This window comes from Taudactylus pleione, unplaced genomic scaffold (genome assembly GCF_031769625.1).
Source record: "Taudactylus pleione unplaced genomic scaffold, aTauple2 ptg000016l, whole genome shotgun sequence".
In the NCBI taxonomy this organism is placed as follows: Eukaryota; Metazoa; Chordata; class Amphibia; order Anura; family Myobatrachidae; genus Taudactylus; species Taudactylus pleione.
The window spans coordinates 14,772,455-14,797,502 of NW_028284418.1; the positions used below are offsets into that span (position 1 = coordinate 14,772,455).

The following is a 25,048-nucleotide window of genomic DNA, read 5'->3' on the forward strand; positions in this document are numbered from 1 at the left end:
TGTCTGTCTGTTAATACCCAGTTTTGTTCTATTAATGATTCCAATTGTAAATCGCAACAGAATATGTTGCATTATATAAGAAATTGTTAATAATTAATAGTATTTCATGCTGTCAATTGTAAATGGTCTTCATAGGGATTTTTCACTTTTGAACAATCCCTTTATTCTACCCATGTAGACCTTAAATATTTTTCTAGACCTTAAATATTTTTCTCACCTCCCAGTGTTGTCACCATTGTACTCGTATTTGACTAACATATTATCAGCACTAATTAAATGCGGATAAAAGTGCTATGAATACTGCTGCATAGGAGATGTAACTCCTCGAGGCTCGGTAGGTATGCAGTGTCCACTGCAGCTGACTGACAGGAGCCACAGCAAATCCATTCAGCTGCCTCATATAAATTACCCTCCCCTGCCCCATTCTAGTTATTTCAGTAGCAAAGAGTTTGGGGAAACACATAAGGGATGGGACGGCTGAAATTATGATTGTCTATTTAGTACAATTTGGTGTTATTTCTATAGAACCATTTTATTTACATCAACCAAACTATTTCTACATATTTAGAATAACTGCAAAGGCCCAAAATTATGATCAGTGGCTATGTAGAATTATGACTAATTTACACAATAGAAACTGTCAAAAATCATTTTGTACAGTCTCAGCTCACTGAGCGTCCATCAAATGCATGACTGCCTTCTTGTAGCCATGAATTACACAGCCCACACATTTAGCGAACCTGCTGCTCAGCTCTCACACAAGGGTGGTTAATTGGAAGAGATCCTGCAGTTAGACAGTCTTGCTGAGCACACGGATCTTTTCCAGCTTCAGTGCGCTTGCAGGATGAGAGTGCGCAGACGGGCCAATAGAGAGCAGTAAATCTGCTTATACATTTGCATTTTAAGATAATTAATATTATATCAAGCTGACTAGCCAATAACTATCATGGGATATGTGCTTATATTATATTAGGTGGTCTTAAAACTCCATATAGATCTTTCCAGCAAAAAATCCCCATGTGTAAATTATTTCAAATTAAGGGGTCTATATTTTTTAAAATACTTGGGATATTCCCTATGTATACTATGGGGGTCATTCAGACCCACTCGAGAGCGGCAGTACGCTCGCAAGTGGGTCGATGTTCCCCACTGCGCATGCGCACGACGGAGGGAGCTCCATCGTGCGCATGCACGAGACCCGGTGAGCGACGGGCTTTCCATCGCTCCGGGTCTCGCACCAAAGGGGGCGTGCTGTCGATGTTGATTGATGTCAGTGGGAGTCATTTTGGCTCTGATAGAGCCAAAATCCCGCCAGGGCTTGTGGCTGGGAAACCCGACCGCAGGGTTTTCTTCGCAAGTCCGATGGTCGCGATGGTCAAGACAATCGCGACCATCTTGTTGGACGCTCGTATATGCTGTGGGTGGTGACCCACAGGTATACAAGCGTCCAGGAGGACGCTCCATTTTAATGGCGGAGGGCCCTGATTCAGAGCGAGCGCTCTGGTCTGAGAGCGTCCGGCTCTGAATCAGGCCCTATGTTTGTATATAAACCCTACGTTCCAATATTTATTTATGGTAGAATTCTTTCAGCTTATATACTGGCTGCATGTGGAATAAGTTGTTCTTCCCTTAGACCTATGAATATAGGATCATGTGCAGTAATTATGTCATTATATTGCAGTAGGTTGTTTTAAATATATCAATTTGAACAATTCTGTATACAACAAACAACATGTTAAATATTACCAACTTGATACAAACAGATACAGCTGTACCTCAGCAGTTTTTATGAAATTATTTATAACTGTAACATCAGACACAGGGCGCCCCACTGTGCTCACAGCGGGACCCCAACCAGCACAGACCTTTATAACTGACGACTGCAAAAGTTCTATACTACAGGTACCTTTATTTCTCCTTCTCTCCACTGTACTCTCATTGGCTAGGTCCTAACGACTCCGGGTACACATATCAAGAGCCAAAAGCAGATGCAGACCTATCTGTAACACTTATACCCAGTGTAACCAACTGCAGTTGGATTCTCTCATTGTTTTATTCACTGTCTTTGAGCAAAACACATTGAAAAGCAGATATCTAGTACATGTGGCTGCAAATCTTTTCTGTACTATGGGGGTCATTCAGGACGCTCGCAAGCGGGTCGATGTTGCCCCACTGCGCATGCGCACGACGGAGGGAGCTCCATCGTGCGCATGCGCGAGAACCGGATAGCGACGGGCTCTCCGTCGCTCCGGGTCTCGCACCAAAGGGGGCGTGCTGTCGATGTTGATTGACAGCACGCCCCCTTTGGTGGGCGTGCCGGGGGCGTGGCTGCCAGATGGAGGCGTTCCCATGGGAACGCCTACCGTCTGAAGCCGGCCCCACTGACATCACTAGTGATGTCAGTGGGAGTGATTTTGGCTCTGATAGAGCCAAAATCACTCCAGGGCTTGCGGCAGCGAGACCCTACCGCAGGGTCTCCGTCGCAAGCCCGATGGTCGCGATTGTCTTGACCATCGTGACCATCATCATGGATGCTCGCATAAGCTGTGGGTGGTCACCCACAGCTATGCGAGCGTCCAGGAGAACGCTCCATTTTCATGGAGGAGGGCCCTGATTCAGAGCGAGCGCTCTGGTCAGAGCGTTCGTCTCTGAATCAGGCCCTATGTGCCTGATTCAGACCCGCTGGTGAGCGCACAGCGATCGCAAGTGAGACGATGGTCCCCCACTGTGCATGCGCACGCTGGAGTCGTAATTTCATATAGTTTCATTGTATATATAAAAAACTGCTGATAAATTAATATAAAATAACATCTACTATTTAATAGCATTCACCAATTATGTTTTCAATATCTGCAGAGCCCCCTGGACCGGTACAATTGTATACGTTTGTATCAAGTTGGTAATATTAACACATTGGGCCTGATTCAGCAAGAAACGCAATTGCAAAGCTGCATTTGCAATAGTGCGAATACAGCAGGAAGTGTATGATGCCCCCTGATTCATTTGCGAACCCAGCACTGCAACGGAGGTCACAGTGCTCGGATCACCATCGCAACTATCGGTGGTCGATGGTCGCGATGGTGGATGGCATCGGGTAGCTGGCCACCTGAGTAAGCCTCAGCTTACTCAGCCTGGGCGGCTTGCGAGCTTAGGATACTGCGTTGATCAACGCAGATCCTCAGCATAACACTCCCGGAAAACAGGGTGGATACGCCCATGTTTCCGGGAAAGGTGCCCGCCCATTAAATGCCTCTGCCTGTCAGTCAGGCAGAGGAATTCAAGGGCTAGCGTACGTGTTAGCAGGACCTATTGTGCACACTCGGAGAATGGGTCCTGCATGCACTGCTGAATTAGCCTCATTGTTTGATGTATACAGAATCGTTTGAATTGATATATTTAAATCAGACCTCTGCAATATAATTACTGCATATGATCTTATATTCATAGGTCTATAGGGAAGAACAACTTATTCCACATGCAGCCAGTTATTTCAACTGGAAGAATTCCGCCATTGGAAAATAGGGTCTATATACAAACATATAATACAGAGGGAATATCCCCAGTGTTTAAGAAAACATAGACCCCTTTATTTTATAGAATTATGCATGACGATTTTTTGTGGGAAAGATCTTTATGGAGTTTAAAGACCACCTACTTTGAGCAAATAGCCCATGATAGTTATTGGCTAGTCAGCTTGATATAATATGAATATCTGCATACCGATACATTGTGGCAAATGAAACAAAATATTCGGCAGATACTTGATCTACAATAGGTCATTTCAGTGGTAGCTCTGCTCTGTACTATTATTTTAGTTGGACTGAAGCAATATTAGGATATAATTATTCCATTATAAACATATATTACATGTAACTTTCTTCTTAAGAAGAGGAAAGATACAGGTATATGGTTGAGAAATATTTTATTGTCACTAGTTTTTTCTATACACTTCCAGTTTTATTATTTTTCTGCTTATTTTTAAACATGTAATATAAATATTAAATTATTTTAATGAGTGATTTAATAAAAGTTATAGATTATTTATTTTTCTCTGTACACATTGGACTATTCCTCTTTTGTCTGCGGTAGCGCCTTCTATCTTGAATGATTAGTCTGAATACATAAGGGGGTTATCCAACAGATCTCATTAATAAGGAAATCTCCTAGTGCACAGGTTCTCAAACTCGGTCCCAGGACCCAAACAATTCACATTTTCCAGGTCTCCTTATAGAATCACAAGTGAAATCATTAGCTCCACCTTTGGATTTTTTAAAATGTGTCAGTGAGTAATGACTACACCTGTGCACCTGCTGAGTGGCCTGGAAAATGTGACCTGTGTGGGGTCCTGAGGACTGTTTGAGAACCACTGTCCTAGTGCAATAGGCGTCTCTTCTCTCTTCTATTAGCAATGAAAGAAACATTGCCAGATAATGGTTATTTGGAAGATTGGACTTACCAACAGGCCTTTATCAGATGTTGAACAGGGTTGCTGGTCAGTTTTTACCCACAAAGGCTTTGAACTTTGAACAAATCTACTCAAAACAACCAAATTGACTGTAGAACTTTACAGTAGACAGTAGAACTTTTACATTTCCTAATTGCCATTTCCTTGACTTGTACTTTGACCCGTGACACTTCCTGGTCTGACCATGTTTGAATTTCAAACTCTTAAAGTAATCTTTTGGGACTAGATTTTTACTTAGCAATATTTATTTATACAGCCCAAGCATATTCCGTTGTGCTTTATCTGAGGTCTGGCATTCAGTCTATACAGTAAGTCCCCTAAAATCCTGTTTGCAGCCTCTGCTACTCCGCTTGCTGTGCCAAAGTATAATGTAACTTCTGCGTCTGTGCCATATTGCATCACAGTAAATTTGGCACAGTGGCCCATGGGCAGGACAGCACAATGGGTGCAGTTTGGGTGGCACAGGTACCGTGTGCGTTATCGCAGGGCTCCCTTTGTTATAGTTTTACAATTTTATTTTAGTAACTTTGAGTATATTACATTTCCCATTACAAGTATGGGAACAAGTACAAGTACATTTAAGGGCTTGGAGTAGTTTTTTATGACAAAATGCTCAAAAAGCCCTTTAATACATTTAAGTGATACTAAAATAATGTGAAAAGGGTGTGAAAAGTAAACAGCCATTTTCACATTAGTTTAGTAAAAATAATATTGATAAATATTCCCGCATGTGTGACATAATCATGGCCCTTTAAAAAAAAATATATATATATATCACTGTTCTTTCATGTCACTTATAGACATAAAATATATGAATAAATTGAGTCCACAGCACAATAGACAATTATTTCTTCCCTCTCATTTGAAAGTATTATTTTCTATCTAGAAATGTACAAATACAAATTTTAAGTTGAATAGTTCCAGAGAAACATCTTTGAAGTAATGTTTAATATTTCTCCTTTTCATCTTGGCGTGACAAGCTCCCAGCTGGTGCGGGGTTGATCTGCTATGAATATAATGAGTTTAGTATGACCTTATGGCTGTTCTGTAAAATATAACTGAAATATTCAGAGTAAAGCCACAAATATGTAATGAGCAGGGCATATCCAGCCGAATGGTTTCTGTCCCCAAAATAAATTGTTTTTTACAGGGCTTTTATCTGATGCAATCTGTGACTGTAAAGCCTGATAGTCATAGTTCAGGAATGAAATTAGGCGCGTTCACCTTCTGTGAAGCTGAATATGACAATGCAAGCAGAATGAGCAGACAAACAGAATTCATACTAGTTTAAGTGCAGTAAAGACAGTTGCTTTATTACAGTTGTCAGTGCTAATATACAGTACTGTGCAAAAGTTTTATGCAGGTGTGGAAAAAATGCTGCGAAGTAAGAATGCTTTCAAAACTAGAATTGTTAATAGTTTATTTTTATCAATTACCAAAATACAAAGCGTATGAATAAAAGAGAAATCTAAATCAATATTTGGCGTGACCACCCTTTGCCTTCAAAACATCATAATTAATTCTAGTTACGCTTGCACACAGTTTTTGAAGGAACTCGGCAGGGAGGTTGTTCCAAACATCTTGGAGAATTAACCACACTACTTCTGTGGATGTAGGCTTGCTCAAATCCTTCTGTCTCCTCATGCAATCCCAGACAGACTCAATGATGTGGAGATCAGGGCTCTGTGGGGGCCATATCATCACTTCCAGGACTCCTTGTTCTTCTTTTTGCTGAAGATAGTTCTTAATGACATTGGCTGTATGTTTGGGGTTGTTGTCCTGCTGCAGAATAAATTTGGAGCCAATCAGACGCCTCCCTGATGGTATTGCATGATGGATAAGTACCTTCCTGTATTTCTCAGCATTGAGGACATCACTAATCCTGACCAAATCATCAACTCCATTTGCTGAAATGCATCCCCAAACTTGCAAGGAACCTTCACCATGCTTCACTGTTGGAGAGCAATACTCATTATTGTACCTCTCTCCAGCCCTTCGGCAAACAAACTACCTTCTGTTACAGCCAAATCTTAAAAATTTTGACTCACCAGTCCAGAGCACCTGCTGCAATTTTTCTGCACCCCGGTTCCTATGTTTTCATGCATAGTTGAGTTGCTTGGCCTTGTTTCCACGTTGAAGGTATGTCTTTTTGGCCACAATTCTTCCATGAAGACCACTTCTGGCCAGACTTCTCCAAACAGTAGATGGGTGTACCTGGATCCCACTGGTTTCTGCCATTTCTGAGCTGATGGCACTGTTGAATATCTTCCAATTTCGAAGGGAAGTAAGCATGATGTGTCTTTCATCTGATGCACTAAGTTTCCTTGGCCGACCATTGTGTCTACGGTCTTCAATGTTGCCCGTTTCCTTGTTGCTTCTTCAAAAGAGCCTGAACAGCACATCTTGAAACCCCAGTCTGCTTTGAAATCTTTGCCTGGGAGAGACCTTGCTGATGCAGTATAACTACCTTGTGCCTTGTTGCTGTGCTCAGTCTTGCCATGGTGTATGACCTGTAACATGAACCTCACCTTTGTAGCAGAGTTTGACTGTTCCTCACCCAGTTTTAAGCCTTCTGCACAGCTGTTTCAGTTAATGACTGTGTTTCAATCTACACACGAAATTCATTCACCTCACTATAATTCTACAAAATCCCTGACTTTGTGCAAGTGTACCTAGAAGAATTGATGCTGTTTTGAAGGCAAAGGGTGGTCACACCAAATATTGATTTGATGTAGATTTCTCTTCTGTTCATTCACTTTACATTTTGTTAATTGATAAAAATAAACTATTAATACTTCTATTTTTGAAAGCATTCTTACTTTGCAGCATTTTTTCTACACCTGCCTAAAACTTTTGCACAGTACTGTATATTATCAGAGAAGAGCGTTAACTATCCGGTTTTTCATAGTTTGTTGGAAGACAGCTGAAATAACAATAAACAAAACACTGTTCTAGTAACATTTAATTATATAGCTACAACATACTCTGCAACATTTTATAACTGGGAAAAAAAACACTGCCCACAAGCTAACAATCAATTGAAAAATGGGAGTTTGTTAACTGAAGCTCAGTAACACATATTGTATCTTTGTCCAGCTAGATTGCAATGGGAATAAATACTTCGGGCCGCATTCAATTAGCTGCGAAAAGCGCAATGATTTCGCCTCATTCGCCTGTTTGGATGCAATGTTTTCTCCATGCGCTTCAACACTTTTCACCCTATTCAATTTACAGGCGAAAACGCAGATCGGTGAATGAAGTGAATAGCGAAAAGGACAGAAGAATATTTGGGGAAAATCAGTCTGTGCTCCATAAAAAGCCTAACTGACCCTGGGAATCAATATAGAATAGTATTAATAGCCCTAATAAAAGTATTTAGTGAACTTATATTGAGCCAAAGGGCTGTTATATGCATATGTGTATCAGTGTGGAAAAATGATATAAAGCAATTTTTTTTTAGAAAAATAAATACCGTAGTTAAATTTGGGGTACATGTAAACGGGTACTGGTATATTTTGTTGTCTCTAAAGTGAAGATTTAAAAAAAATCTAAAATATACACCTGCTGCAGCCGCCTGCAATCCTAAAAACACCTGTCTCATCCATATAGCCCCCCCAAATACCAGGCCCTCTACTTTTACCCATTTTTCAACACTTTTCCACCCCAAAAATGAGAAGCCGTTTTTAAGGTGTTTTAAGTTTTTTTTCTTTTCCTTATTAGTCATTGGGGGGGCATGTCCAAAGGGTTCTGACCCCTCATTTGTACCCCAAAATAGAGATTTTTCACCTAATTTTGCTTTCCTCTGGGTGGAGAAGCGTATTCACCTGTTTTTGCCTATGGAATTTTCATGCGGGTGAAAACGTACTGGAATTGAGTAGAGAGAAAAGCGGAAAACAGGCGAAAAGCGCAAATCGGTGAAAACTTTTTGCAGATCACGGATTTTCACCTCTAATTGAATACTAAGTTGGGTTATATGATCCATTCACACAGCATGATGATTTTAAGGTCGGAGGTTTGTTTTGAGTATATAAATAGGATAAATACATGGCCAAATTAACAGTAAAAAAACAATGCAGTACATGGCATTAGTGGTTATAATACTCAAACAAGCAGCAGGGTGGCAGAAACCAAGGGTGAGTTGCCGTGGTAGACCGTATGGAGTATATGCGCATAGAAAAAGTCTATTCCACCTGATTTTTGCTCGTTTTGCCGTTGGTTTTGACTAAAATCTATGATTTGCAAAACCAACAGGAAATCACTCTCTCATCCTGACCGATGGTGGAGCCCAGGGCCGGACTGGCCATCTGGCCATTCTGGCAAATGCCAGAAGGGCCGATGCCCTTATTGTCCGCCGGGGTCCGGACCGGTCACACGTACAGAGAGTTGATTAAGTCACTCAAAGCCCCGCCCCCTACTGTACGAGGCCAGTAAGCAGTGGGTGCCGTCACTGTTCTGCGCTAGTGAGCTGCATAGGAGGTGGGAGCCTGACTGTGCTGCCCGCCCTCACTGACATGCATCAGGCATCGCGGAGAACACACACCACAGCACTGCAACAGGCAAGAGGAGCAGAGTGGGTGGAGACTGAAGAGCAAGCACAAAAGGTCAGTAGGTGCATGGAGCCACGGACCTCAATGAAGGAGGTGAGAAACTCCCTCAGTCTCTCCACTGTTCTGTGCAGCAGCTGCTTTGCTGGAACTGACCACTGTATACAGTATGTACAGTGGCCAGTTCCAGCAATGCAGGGGTTAATCTGTTGCTGCACGAACAGTGGAGAGACTGAGGAAGATTCTTACCTCCCCCATCTTGGTCTGGGCAGTGGGCACATGCAGAGACTTGATTTGCCTGGCTGTCACTACACACACTACACACAGGCTACTATACTGTCTCTGGAAGCAGCAGTAATGGAATGTTCTCCTGGATGGAGCAAGTAAGGAGCTGCTGTTAACTTGCTTGTCTCAATAGCTGCTCCTAATGCACTGGGGAATGGGGAGGCCCAGCATGCATGCACAATCACTAGCAGGAATACCTCCATGTATATACAATCAGACCCCCTCCTCCCAGCCTGTCACCAAGAGGGATGCAGTCACCACCTGGCACCTGCAGAACAGCACCAGGTACCTGCAGTCTCAGCCCCATTCATGATATGCCCTCTCTCACTGTGACTCCCACTTGCCCCGACCAGCTGCATGACATCACTCAGACAGCTACTGATTGGCTGTGACCAGTGTCAGTCTGGCTGTGGAGTATCGTAGATATTGCAACTTGCATGCAGCTAAAAGCTCCTACACCAGCACCCTGACACCGCTATACCCACCACTACCGTTCCATGCCCACCTCTTCCTTTCTGCATTACCCCCTGGCCCTTCCATGCCCGTCACTACCTTTCTGCACTACACCCCTGACCCCTTCATGCCCGCCTCTATTTCTCTGCACTACTACCCTGACCCTTCCATACTGTACCTGCCACTACGTATCTGCACTACCCCCCTTACCCCTCCATACCCTAAACTACACCTCTGTACTATATCACTTAGCCCTACATAACTGACCCCTCCATACCCAGCACTATAACACTGATCTGTGAAGCTACTGGTTTTGTTTGCCTACAACCAGACACTCATCCCTCACGAGGCCACGTCTCTCCCCATGAGAATCCACTTCTTTTCTGGAGTGCTAAGGGCCTCATTTACTAACGAGTTTTATCATCAAAACGAGTGATAATGTCACTGTGTGTGATAAATGGTGCTCCAGCCAATCACCTCGCAGCTGTCACCTGTTAGAAAAATGACAGTTGAGAGCTGATTGGCTGGAGCACCATTATCATACACAGTGACATTATCACTCGTTTTGGTGATAAAACTCATTAATAAAGTAAACTAAGTATCTACAATGACAGAAATGATTGATGTGGGCAGAACACCAAGCATGATACACTCCACCAGCAACACCCCATTTGCGTCCAACTATATTCTGCATGGAGCCCACAGCAAGTGGGCCTGTGTGCTTTAAATGCCAGGACCAATTTTTCCAGCCCTGGTGGAGCCCTGCAGTGCATAGCAACCTGGTCCATGCCGGTTATCACACACACATGGAGAGCAGAAGTGACCCTGCAACTCCTACCTAGCTACCCCTCAAACTGGCTGTTTCCTGCGTATTGCGCACAGTAAGCCAATGGGTTTTTAGTGCATCATTACAACTCGTTTTCCTTTCTATCCACACTCACACATATGAAACAACAGAAATGTCAGTTACTCATATACTGTAACTGTATACCTATTTATTTGGATACACTTTTGTGACTGGCAGAATAACATCCTATGTTCCTTTGATTGCTTTGCTGATTACCTGTTATGTAGGTATTATTCAAAGTACCCCAGTGACAATTGTTTTTTTGAGTTGTTTGGATTGAGTTGTTATGAAGTATTTAGATATTGAGCTGTTAGAACTTTTTAGATACTCGAGTGATAATACTACATCAACATACCCTATACCCTGACGAGTTCCAAAGGCAAAGATCCTTAATGACTTATACATATCTATTTGTTTTGATCTCCTATGTAGCTCTTAATGATAATACTGAGATATATCCACAGATCAACAGACATTTCTATTTTCTATATTACTTGTCCTATATTTCTCAAGAATATTCGGTAGGGAACTGAGAGAATAAAAAACATATTTTCACCAAGTAGGGTATATCAGTTTTATTTACGCCATGCCCCTCAAAAAACATAGATATTTATGTATATTATCTTAGGTTTAAAAAAAAAAGCAAACTCCTTTCACATTATTGTGATTTTTCTGTTTTTGTTGTTCTGCTCCTTCATTTTATGTGTGCTATATTAAAAGTTAGATTTTAACCTATAGATTCAAATACATATTTCTAAGTTGTGTCCCCACAAAGGTTTCTTCCTCAAAGCTAACCCTGGTATCTAGTTGTACTGTTGTCAACCCCGGGGAGCACCGCCAACCTCACATTTGCCTTAGGCTATGTCTTAGCCAAGTACCTCAACCGTTGGTATCAAAATCTGTCTATTTATCTATCTATATTGTACAAATCCTGTGCAGGATATCAATAGTTACACATTAGCTATTTCCCTTCTCTGTCGAGATATGCAGAAAATGAGGGAAAGGATTGGGGAAAAAAGAGACCCGTATTTCCATGTTTGAGGCTAATACTGACCCTCTTTTAGCATGCCTGACATCCCTGGAATCACAAATGGTGTGATTCCAGGGATGCCTTTGCCGTAATAATATTTGCTTGATTAGTTTGCCCGTGAAGGCGGAAGGTACTAATCCAGAACATTTTCTGGAATCCTGGCTCACTAATACCTTTGGACCAGATGCCTTCAATGTCGGCACTGTCCCAGACGCAGATAGCATGTAATAGATGCTTAAATGCAAAAAAGGATGGCAAAAATATATATTAAATCCCTTATTTATAAAGATAATATCACTCAATTATTAAAGAGATATCTGACAGTGACACACGGTCCCAAAATAGGCTATATGAGGCAGTCTCCAAAGTTTTGTGCCAGTATTATCATTCAGCTGACATTCACATATAGGGCCTCATTCAGAGGCGGTCGGAGGATGCAAGCGGTCGCTCAGAAACTGGACGGCCGCTTGCATCCTGACCGCCCACCTCTGTTTCGGTCGTTAGGCTGTGGGTTTACACCCACAGCTCTAACGACCGCTAGCAGGGGCTGGCTGGCAACTGTTAGCCTGGAGGGCAAGTCCAGAGCACTGGCCCATAAACTACGGCTTATCCTTAAATAGAGATTGCGAGATCTCTCGCGCAGACCGACCGGCACAGATGAACAATTAGTGTCCTAATAATATAGACAATGAGGTGAGATCTATCATTTGTGGGTGACATGCAGATCAGCTCTTATGTGTAGCGCAAATGAATAGTGATGCATGCTAAACCATGAGTCAAAGGGATTCGTCAGATCTCTAATGTATACCACATCAGCTAGCCAAGGTGTAATCCCGTTAGTTAGCAAAAGTTGTAGCAAGCTAAGCCGGTTAATTTACAGTCCATTACAGTATGAGCGCGTATAGGTGGGACAGGTATTCCATATTATATATTATATACTTACCATGTTTGGATTAATAAGGTTTGGCAACCAATCATGCATAATGTGAATGATGTATGTACTACGGACTATCTATCAATTAGTGGAATTTTATTATGGAACAAACTGTATCCAGGATCACACAGACACCTATAGAATGTGTATCGATCAGTAGGATTTTATATGGAGCAAACTGTATCCAGGATCAAATAGAAACCTACGATCTGAGATAGACAACAGGCAGACATTAATTGAGTGACTGAACAGCCCACCAATCCGCATATGTTAACAAGGACCAATCAGATTTGAAGGCGGGCAACATAAGGGCACTTAACCACCTCCTTATCAACTACCTTTCACTACTCCCAGAGAAAGACCTTAATGGTTGAAACGCGTTGGAGACATACCAGATAAACCAACTATCACACATCTTCTGCATGCCAAAGCAGAACTACGCGTGCAAAGAACACTGCTACTCCCATTCACTCACGGACGTGACCGGCATTCACTCACTCACGTGACCGGCAAATCACACGTGACCAGGAAGTAACAGAAGCGGAGAAGGGAGAACGGACCAGGACGACACAGACGTCGCCGAACAGAAGACAGGACACTCGAGCAGAAGGAGGAGGGATCCGGCCACACGGGAGGACAGACAGACAGGTAAGTCTCTGATATAGGAGGGGGAAGCCGGATCAGGTCAGGAGTGATCGCGTCCGATGATTCCCCTCCCCAGACAGGGGAGTGACAGGTTACTCAGTTGAAGTGCAGGATACAGTCTTTAATTAGACGTATCACTCACTTCACTGTACCCTGCATGACCCAGGTCCGGAGATCCTGCACTGCCACCCAGGTGGTTCTCCTCTCTTCTGCAAAGAAGAAAGTCCGGGCCACCATCTATTGGAACACATCATTTGGACAATTGTATCTGGACTTTTATGGGTGACACAGCGGGACGCCGCTAGCCCTATACACATCCACCCCAAGGACTGTATCATCCCCCAAATTCCTACCAAGAGTTCACAGACAGTGTACACAATCGCCACCAATTAGCATTTACAAATCAACCACACAGCAGTTTCTTTGCATTTCAGACCATTGTGATTATATATGTATTTTTCACATGTTATTTTAACAATTAAATAACAAGATTTATTTTGATTATGCCGTACTGTCATTTCCACTTTGTATAGCTAATTGTAGTATCAAGACATGTGAATCAGGCATTGGCCTTAACCCAGCAGAATATATAAGAGTTCAAAAGGGATAGCGCTGTTACTCATTTCTTTGTATACTGCATCCTAGGGAAAGGGGAGAACACCCTTTTGTATACAGCAGCTCTCGAAACAAAGAATAGGTCGGTTGCCCAGTGCTCAGTACTACTTTTTTGTATTACTTTTGTGTGTCCTAATAAGGATGTCAGTCTCAGTACATACACTAAGATAAAGAAAACATTATAAGAGGAAAATAAAATGTTGGACATTTCTCAGAAAAAGAGACAATATAGGGCCCCATTTAACAACAAAACATAATCCCTTTAGCACTTACTAACAGGGTTATGGTCTCCTTTTACTATTTAACAAACAGCGGTAAGCTTAGCGTATCGCTGCACCGCCTGAGCCATCTATACATGGCAATAGTGATGCTGTCCCCATAGCAGGCATTGAGGACCCAGCAACAGTCTTTCCAGCTTCAGTTAAGCTATGCAGGCTCTGCTGTGCCCCGGGCAGGTGAAAGTGTAATGCGCATGTGCGGACTGACCGTCACACATAACACAACAGCCCGTCACTGTCAGCCCAAGTATGTGTGTGAGGGGGCTGGAGGGCAGCAGTCTGCATACACATATATACAGTACACACACACACACATGGGAGAGGAGCTTCTTGGTGAGAATTACACTGGGCTAGCTGCATGGTCACATTGGGACACTGGGGGCAGAGTGGAGCTGCGGCTGCACTGCAGCTTCTGGTAGATGCTGGGCTGCTTGATCACTGTGGCCACAGTGTTGGGTATATTCTGGGGATGGAGCCACAGCCAGCACCAGGTAGGGAGTGTGTTTGAATTACCCGATTACTGTGGCCAGCAGTGATCTGGATAAATTTGGGGTTGAGCTGTGGGTGCAGAGGGGCCGGGAAGTCCCTCTGAGATTGGCGGCTGCTGGAACATTAACTTCCAGCAGCGCCCAGTGAGCATTTCTGACTGGTCACATTAGATGCGACCATCTCAGGGAAAGTCAAGCTTGGTGTGGTTGCGTCTGATGTGACCAATCCACGCAAGTGGTTAAAAAAATATTTTAAAATAATTGGAGAAAAATCCATAATGGCTAAATAAATGAAAGCTGTGCTTACCTGATGGTCGCTCCTCCGTTCAGTCTCTTCTGATCAGCAGCCATTGAATGAGGGAGCAGAGGCACACGAGGATAAAGGGGACAGAGGCTCAAATGGGGATAGGCACACAGGGTAAAAGATGACAGGAGCATAGATAGGGAGGGGGCAGAGGCACAAATGTGGGGAAAGGGCAAATGCACAGATATAGGAAGGTTGGGAAAAGGCAGAAGGACATATAAATAAGGGGCAAAGGCAAAAATATGTTAGTCTAATCGAGGCACAGATATTTGGAGGCAGCACAGGCACATATATGGGGAAGGGGCATAGGAAAGATGGTAAAGAGCACAGCAACATATAGGAAAGGGGTAGAGGCACATATATGGGAAAGGGGGCATAGGAAAGATGGTAAAGAGGACGGTGGGACAAATTACAGGAGGAAGGGCTGAGGCACCTGATAGGGCAGAGCTGTCTCACTCACATTGCTTGTAATCTTCTGTGCAGTACATTCACAGTTGCACGCAGCCCGGCCATTGGGAGCAGGAGAGGAGAGCTGGAGCCTGGGGGTGGGAAGCTGTAGAGGCAGAGATATGGGAAGCTTCTTCGGTGGGGGACCTGAGAAGATGGACATGCAGGTGACAGGGGGACCTAAGGCTCCTAACTTGCCAATGATCCCTGTGGGGGAAGAAAGCAGAGGGGGGGTCGCGGCCCGCGGGAGGGGCGTAGCCTATGGTTAGGGGCGGGGCCTCAGAAGGCAACTGACAGGCATTTTTTTTCCTGTCTACAGCTCCACCCACCCAATTAATCCGGCCCTGAAGTGTGTACGCAGGCTGCCGGGGGCGAGACACAGACAAGCAAAGGCGGAACTGCTGTGACAGCAGCACTTTCTGTGCCTGACTGAAAGCTGGTAGCAGGCAGAGGAACCTTCCCGGCTGTCAGGTATATGCATATACACTGACGGCCCTAGCACTGTAGAATTGTACCGGCACGGGGAGCAGATGGCACCCTGCCCCCCGGTCCAGCCCGCCACTGACCGCTAGGGTGATGGTCGCGATGGTCAGAGACCATCGCGACCATCGGGGCTTACGACGAGACCCTAGGGTAGGGTCTCACTTGTCGTAAGCCCCGGAGAGCTTCTGGCTCTGTCAGAGCCGGAAGCTCTCCACTGACATCACTAGTGAAGTCACTAGTGAAGTCAGTGGGGCCTCCCCCAAACGGTAGGCATTCCCATGGGAACGCCTCCGTTTGGGCTGCCACCCCACCGGCCCGCCTTCCAAACGGGGCGAGCTGTCAATCAACATCGACAGCTCGCCCCCTTTGGAAAGAGACCCGCTACGACTGGCACTGTCGGTCGTAGCGGGTCTCACGCATGCGCACGAAGGAGCCGGCTCCCTCGTGCGCATGCGCACTTGACAAACATCAAGGCGGCCCTGCACTCGTAGACCGTACGGCCGCCTCTGAATGAAGGCCATAGTATTTATCACACAGGTAGATATCATTGGATAGTCCCAGAGTAGTAATGAACTCACACAGTTATACATCACTCTATGGGGCATATGTATCAAAGCTTGATGTGAGATAAATTTGTGAGATATATATGACCAACCAATCAGCTTCGAACTTACATTTTGCAGGCTGTGTTTAAAAAATGATAGTTAGGAGCTGATTGGTTGGTGATATATATCTCACAATTTTATCTCACATCAACCTTTGATACATATGCCCCTAGATCAGGAATGTTGCAATAATTATTCAAGGCTGAGTGAGTTGCTCACATACTGTAGCCTTGAATATTTATTATGGTTTTCAAGGTACAAGGTGATAACTGAATGTGTGTGTTTATGCAGGGTAACATATGTACGTGTTACTCTGGGGATATTTCCCAGGTCCTGGTTATATCCAAATCGCCTCTACATACTTTGCACTGCACATTGCCTATAGTTATTTTTTCTTGATTCTACACTCTTGTGTCCTCTACGTTGCGGCTGCGATAATATGTACATGCTAGTTCCAGCCTTCTGTTTGAATGAGCAAGCACTGAGACGCCCACTTTCAGTGACTCTGCACGCTGTAACACCACCGGTGAGTCTTTAGATGCCACCATCGCACGCACCATCCACAATTGCATCAGCCCTACAGCAGGTGCAGTTTCTCTGTCTGAACATGGCCGCTGTGGCTGTGCGTCTCAGGATGCAGCTGCTTTCACTGACACGCCGGCATCACTCCCATAACACTCCCATGAGATTTATATATATTTTTTTGCGTCCACTTTAGTCACCCATTATATCATCTGTCCTATACGCAACAGCACCCTTTGTGCATACACGTGTAACGCATGCGTCCTAGGGGTATTCAGGACTTTCCGCGCATGCGCAGTCGCAAATAATCGCTCAGCTATGTGAACATCAGCACTGTTTGTATTACGTGCAACTATGAATTAGGCCCCTGGAATCAACAAAGTGGCCTCCTATGAGCTGAGGACATGTCACTTCCCTATGATGTTTCATAATGAACACTTCTGTTCCCCTCCTTACCATAGCTAGTCACGTATGTGTTGGATTGTTTGAGTGGGATAGTCTATCCCCCCACCCCTGCCCCCTACCTTCCTTTCTCTATCATAAACTAAAATCTATAGTGTTCCATTTGCAAGGGTTCTTGCTTGCTGTTGATTTGCAGCATTTGTTCCATGATGTTTACATCAGGTAACCTTTTTTCATTTGTTTTTCTATAACATTTTCCAAACTAAAGAATGTATGAAATAATCCAATGCATTAGTGTGCTATTGTTCTGGGCCCCAAGTGTCTGCGTGTCATTGTTCTGGGACCCCAAGCATCAGTTTACCATTTATCTGGGACCCCAGGTGTCAGTGCGTCTCTGTTCTGGGACTCCTTAAGAGGCCGTTCCAAATAGAATGTTTTGCGTATCTGAAATTATTCTGCATAATAATAATAATTAGGATTCCCTAAAACCAGGCACTTGGGGTCCCACTGTATGTCCTTTGCCTGGGCTACAGCATACATGAATGAGCTCAAAACTGGAATAAATTGCATAGAATTTATAAATACCTCTAATATAGTCAAGATTGTCTTTCTCACATCAAAATCTACAATTTCCTTTTTTTAGATTTCCTTAATAGAATGGCATTTACGAAAATCATGAACTTTGATTCCTTATTAGGTTCAACTCTATTTGGCATCCAAAGTACCAAGTTTATTAGAAGAACATTAAAGTCCAGCTCTGTTGCATGAATTAACATCCTTACATTCTGTTGAATATAAATAAGCTGTTTGCAATTTGCTTAATACATTTTTGGTAAATGCTGTTAGCTCTGTGATATAAAGAAAACTGCCCACTGTCATTGATGAGATGGTACAAAGGGCCTGATTCAGAGATGAACGCTCTGAAAGAGCGCTTGCTCTGAATCAGGGCCATTTTTTTTTTTTGGAGCGGCTATAGCGAGCGGCCAGGTTGATGGTCGCGATGGTCAAGACCATCGCGACCATCGGGCTTGCAACGAGACCCTTGTGGTAGGGTCTCATGGCTGCAAGCCCCAGAGAGCTTTTGGCTCCAATAGAGCCGGAAGCTCTCCCACTGACATCACTGGTGATGTCAGTGGGACCGCCCCCAAACGGCAAGCGTTCCTTCCAGAAACGCCTCCGTTTGGCCTGCCACGCCCCCTGCCCACCTCCCAAACGGGGCGAGCTGTCACTCACCATCGACAGCTCGCCCCCTTTGGTGCGAGACCCCTAGCGATGGAGCGCCCGTCGCTAGCCGGGTCTCGCGCATGCGCATGTCGGAGCCGGCTCCGACGTGCGCATGCCCAGTGGGGGAACATCGACCCGGTTGTGAGTGCTCAGCGCTTGCGACCGGGTCTGAATGACCCCCAAAATTCGCTCTTTAAAATGCTTGGCACCAGAAAATTGTAAATTAGTGTCAACTTTATTACTGTAATAATTACCAAATGATTCAATGTAAAAGGTTGTTGTCTAGTTATAACATACATTGGGCGGGATGCATGATGCATCGGACTTGGAATGCGGTGCATTCCGCCGGTCATGGCATGCATTGCGGTGTTGGTAACGCCGGTATATACTGTATGTATGACGAACCCCGCAAAGGACCGCTCTGTCGGTAAGAGCAGCCCTTTGCGATGGAGAGACTTCCTGGCCTATGACCAAGAAGCCCCTCCGGCGTCCTTCTGCGCATGTGTAGAAGGACGCATGCGCCATGGGGGTGCTGGAAGGGATCCGATTTTCCCAGCATCCATTGCAGCAGGTCTGACCTGACCTGCTGCTCTCGGACGCCGGCGCATGTGCAGTAAGAATACAGGCATATCGGGCTCCTGATATGTCTGTCTTCTCACTGCGTACAGGGATCGCGGAGGGGCTGGACATCGCCCAAAGACGCCGGACAGGTAAGTATACATGAATGGCTATTAAACTTCATTTTTTATCGAATCGATGTGATGCGATATATAGTGATATCTTTTAGTAGCCACTTCATGTTTTACATGAATAGATCCATATATTCAGAAGCATATGTTTTTAAATACCATTTAAAGCAAATGTCCTGCTTAAACACAAAGACATTCGGCAGCTTTTGCAAGCCAACGCTTAGTAAATGTACCGCCATAATACGCCAGAATAGCTAAACAAACTTTATAGTCCAATCTAACACTGGTTCATTTAAATAACTTTTACTCTTCGTGATGAACTGTCACTGTGGAGTTTAGCTAACTGTCTAATTCAGTAGGAAGTGGGTGTGATGCTGGTGGGTCACCTATTCTTCCAGAGTCCTGGACTCCTACGGCAAAAATTCCTGAAGCATACTAAAGGTTCAGAGACTTGGGAGCCGGCAAGTTTTCTGTGCTGGCAAAGAGGGAGAGTTGAGGATGAACCAGACCTTCTCACAGCCTTCTCTGTAACAGTGTGGGGACGGTAAAGGTCATGCCACAAGCAGTGATGGTTAATCACTCCTGGCCATGCTGACATGACTCCTAAGGATATCCCTCAACAGGGACCATCTTGTGCCACATGGATTAGATAATTTGATGCCAGCCTACAAATCCCGGGGGCTCTCTTCATTCCCTGCCATTTTCATGGTGTGTGGACTCTGGTGAGAGCCAAGCTTTCAATAAATGCTCTAGACTTAAGAGCATTGCTAAATGCTCTGTTACAACTTCTAGTGCAGGGAAAACCCATAAGGATTCAGTGATACAATGTATGTACATCTACCATAAAGGAGGTGCAAAAAGCTCCCTTGCAATGAACAGGATCATGCACTTGGCAGAATAAAATATTCCAGCTATACCTGCCGTGTTCATACCTGGGATGGAAAAGTAGGAGGCCAATTACCTCAGCAGTTATGTCCTGCACCCTGGTGAGTGATCCCTCAACTCAGACAACTTGCAACAAATTGTGGAGAGACAGGGTCAACCAGATGTCATCATGGTAACATATTTGTACGGAGAACCTTGATGCTATGATAGTACCATGGAATTTTCAACCAATTTAAATATATATACTCAGGTGCTGATGCTTCTGCCCATCCTAACAGTTGTACAGCAGAGAGATGTCTGAGTCCTGTCAGTAGCACTAGACTGGCCAAGAGGTTGATTTCTAATCACCATAGGCATAGGAAATGGTTATTTACTGCCAGGGGGGATTAACCTGTAAAACAGTCATTCCCAACCTCGGTCCTCAAGGCACACTAACAGTCCTGGTTTAAGTGATAGCCATGCTGCAGCACAGATGGTTAAATCAAATTAACTGGGATACTAATTAAGTCACCTGTGCTCAAGTATGGCTATCCTTAAAACCAGGACTGTTAGTGTGCCTTGAGGACCATGGTTGGAAACCCCTGCTGTAAAAGTTACTGCTCCTTCAGGTGGAAATGCGAAATTAACTATAATTTAAGAAATGTAAGAATTCAGTGGATGCTATGTAATTAGTATAGAACAGTATGAAGATGATTTATACCCCTCTGAGGGATTCTCTCCCTTCCTCTGGATCCACACATATTTTGAAATGCTGAACTTGAAATGGCAGTTAGGAGCTGATTGGTTGGAACTTTATCTCCATCCACTTTGTCACTCTCCAAGGCTTAGTACATCTACCCATGAGTATGGAGGAATTGTGGTTCTGCTAGCAACCTAACCACAACTACATGACTACTTTACTCATTGTTAACGCCCCCTGGTGAGTATGGAAGTCCTGCTAATACAGGCCATGAAGTTGACCAACTGGCAATGGTAGGAGGGGGTGACTTTGTGCAATGAAGTACATCATGCTCAAGATTCATAAAGGAAAGACATTTTGTCAGAGTTGACATGTTGAATGTCGACATTCTGAATGTTGACAAAGTAACATACCAGTTGTATAATGTGACTGACAGTACAGATGTGCCCACATACATCTATCCTCCATGCACCACACATAACGCGGGAGCTCAGTGTGACTCGGTAGCACAGAGCGTTTTATCATGCATCTTTTTACCTTCAAATCCGTCTTATTCGTACAACAATGTGAATACATAGCACAAGCAGCTTCTGCTGATTAAAATGATATGCAGAATGCCTATTTTCAGTGTGTGACTGCGGGTGTATCTGCATACAAAACGCTACGTTACAGTGTTACAGCCGCTGACACTGTAATGTAGCATTTTGCATGCTGTACATATTATAAGGCCAAGGAAAATTGACAGAGAACACCACAAAAACATATTTGTTTTCATTATTTTTAATAATATGAGAGTGCAACATACACAAGACTATCTTGAAGCAGCAATATTTAACAGGAGCAAGAAAATAATGTATGAAAAAAAAGAAACCATCACGATTATTTATTTTTACTAAAATATATAGACCTACACTACACTTGGTCCTGCTGCGGTCAACAGAGGGAGGATCACAAAGGGTACTTTAACAGACAGTGAAAGTCCTAGCAGGTTCTGAAGATCTGCAAAGGCCGTACTCCTTAATGCAACTACAGTTCCTGAGTCTTTAGCTGACAGTACATTATACCGATGTCCACCTCTCATCTCTGTGTCATAAGTGCAGCAGAACCTCTCATTCCCTTCAAGGGAAATTCTAGTGTAGATACACCTGTTACTCACAGGTGACCAGTTCACTCTCCAACTAGAACAGGGGCAACCTGTGGCAATGCAGATGCTGTGGAACTATACATCCTAGCATGCCCTGCCAGAGTCTTGCTGTTAGAGCACGCTAAAACTGTGGTAGGGCATGCTGGAAGGTGTAGTTCCACAGCAGCTGGAGTGCCAATAGTTGCCTACCCCTACTCTAGAATATGCCCCTCCCCCCCCCAAAAAAACTAATTTGATTTCTCCCTTGACTATTGCCAGCCCTTCATATAAAGAAAGACTTCAAATAAAAAATAATGAAATAAAGATCCAAAGTGCTGTCTGTTATTATAGAATGATGTCTTTTAGACACTTGGTGTTAACTTAAATTCTTTGTTTTGCTGAGTGACAAGGGACGGGCAGGGCGGAGAATTTCTCCTACCATCTGTTAAATCCATTCTTCAGAGTCAGCTCTCACTTTACCCTTTTCCAACTTACAGGTTAATCTTACACACAGAGGGAAGATATTTAAAACCTGCCCCCGGTGTATGTGTGCATGAGAGATTAGTTTAAGAGGTTTACTGTCCATAAGTGATACAGAATTGATGCTAAATGCATCTCAAACTAGTGAATGAGTGACCCGCTGAAAAAATAAGAGATACAATAAATACTTAACATTAAAAACAAAATAATAATTATACAAAAACCACAGACACCCAGACGGTAAGATTGACAGAGGTTTCTCTTTACAAAGACCTGTGTCATTATTCAGACTTCTTAGTCCCTTCACAGGCATGGAGATGCCTCAGAGAGCAAGTCCTATTCACTCCTATGTGGGTGTGCATGGTTTTCTAAGTGCTATGTCTTGCCTTTGGAATACTGATAATAACAACATGCTACAAAATAAACTTTACTCCTACTCTATGTAGAAGGCATGGAATCTTTCACTGTGTTCAGTACAACATAGAGCAGAGAAGGTAAGGAAAGGGAGCACTCCAGGGTTGACCACTGAAGTGGGCATTATGGCACTGGGCAGTGTGGGTGGGGCCTTGCCCTACGTGACTGTGCCTGGATGAGAAACCAGATGTCCTGTGAAGCCATTTTCTCCTTTGTGGAGCCTATGTAAACCTGGCAAGGAGATGACCGCTTCAGTACTCTTGTCTAACCCTCCCGGACACTGGTGCGAGGTTCAGCTAGTGAACCATGAATGATGCTTATAATGGATTCAACTCCAGTTCCTTCCAGGAAGGTGCGGTGATCTCCCTCTATGACATGAATAGACACCTTCCCATCGCACACCTGTTGGAAGAGATAAGAAAAATATTTCTATCTATACTCGGCACATTAAATAATACCACACAAACGAACAAATCCAAGCAAGCATCTACTCTGAGAATAAGCTACATCTGAGATTCAGAGAATATATAGCAGCTAATATAGCTCTATGTAGCCATAGAGTAGGATTTATGCTTTTGTGAAGTGTTATAAACAAGTGACTCTTCTGTAGCATGAATCCACAACAAGTATATACGGGGCTCATGTAGAGTATATGTGCACACATTGTGTCTTTTTACCGTTTATGAATGCAGAAAGCAAATCTTATTCCCCTATGCCTGTGTAGATTTATTATTTTATTACAGTAAATGGACAGTTTTTTGTAACATGTAATCTTTTTGTGTTAAATTATTGGATATTCGTAGATCCAAATTATATTTTCGGATCACTTAATATAGCGACGGACATCAGGGTATTAAATTAATGTCCAAGGCGCATGCACATCCAATTTAGGGTGAGTACATTATATATCATCTGTAAAGTATAATATATTGGTTCTAATCTGCACCATGGTAGCACCGCATTGTGTCCCCTACTATATATCGTTATGGATAAAGTAAATTACAGGAATGCAGAGAGAGCCATGTTGCCTGAGCAACCACCATAGGACAATGGTGTGATTTCTGTCCAACGCTTGTGTACCACTAGCATAGGGTGAGTTGACATATTTACATTTACAGGTTACCTGAATACCATTATGGCACACACTATTGCCACACCATTTTTCTCTGTAACTATTTTTATACTTTATTGAGATACATCATTTAGCACTTAGGGCCTGATTCAGACCCGCTCGCTGCCGGAGGCAGCTCGCAGGCCTGATGGGCGTTTTTTTTTTCCTCCAGCCCGCTCGCAAAGCTGTGGGTGACCACCCACAGCTTGTGCGAGCGGCCTGGAGTCCGTCGCAATTATAGCGAACATCGGGCTCGCGACGAGACCCTGTGGTAGGGTCTCTGCTCCCGCAAGCATGAGTGGACTTCCTGCTCTAAGGGAACGCCTGCGTTTGTGCAGCCACACCCCATCCCTGCCTACAAAATGGTGCGAGCTGTCACTCACCATCGACAGCCGTCTTGTAGTGAGAACAGTAGCGACAGAGCATGCGCAGTGGGGGACCGCGAGTGGAACTGAATCAGGCCCTTAGTGCTGGTTCTATTTTTTTCTTGCTTTTTTCCTTCAAGGGTTGGTATACCTTGTATTCTTAGCTGCTCATATCCCTTTCATACACAGCATAAATACCCAGGTTTTTACCAGTACCCATATCTAAACTATGGGCCTGATTCAGACCTGGTCGCGAGCGCTTAGCGCTCGCAACCGGGTCGATGGTGGCCCAGAGCGCATGCGCACAACGGAGCCGGCTCCGTCGGGCGCATGCGCGAGACCCGGTTAGCGACGGGCAATCCGTCGCTCCGGGTCTCGTACCAATGGGGTTGTGCTGTCGATGTTGAGTGACAGCACGCCCCCTTTGGTGGGCGGGCCGGGGTAGTGGCTGCCCAAACGGAGGCGTTCCCATGTGAACGCCTCAGTATGGGGCCGGCCCCACTGACATCACGAATGATGTCAGTGGGAGAGATTTCGGCTGTTAGAGCCCAAATCTCTCTGGGTCTTGCGGCAACGAGATCCTACCACAAGGGTCTCGTCGCAAGCCTGATGGTCGCAATGGTCTTGAACATCGCGACCATCTTCCAGGCCGCTCGCTATAGCTGTGGGTGGTCACCCACAGCTATGCGAGCGGCCAGGAGGCCGTTCTAAAGAAAAAATAGCCCGGCCCT

At 44.2% G+C, this 25,048-nt stretch overlaps 1 protein-coding gene across 1 annotated transcript in view; it reads right to left on the reverse strand.

The window, feature by feature from the left end:
- Window positions 1–21,588: 21,588 nt before the first annotated feature.
- The window catches only part of FASN (fatty acid synthase), a 143,549-nt gene continuing 140,089 nt past the window's right edge, over window positions 21,589–25,048 (reverse strand). Inside the window, exon 43 of the mRNA XM_088474922.1 lies at window positions 21,589–23,243. Within this exon, the coding sequence (XP_088331048.1) occupies window positions 23,106–23,243 (138 nt within the window). The 3' untranslated portion in view covers window positions 21,589–23,105. The remainder of the gene's footprint in view (window positions 23,244–25,048) is intronic.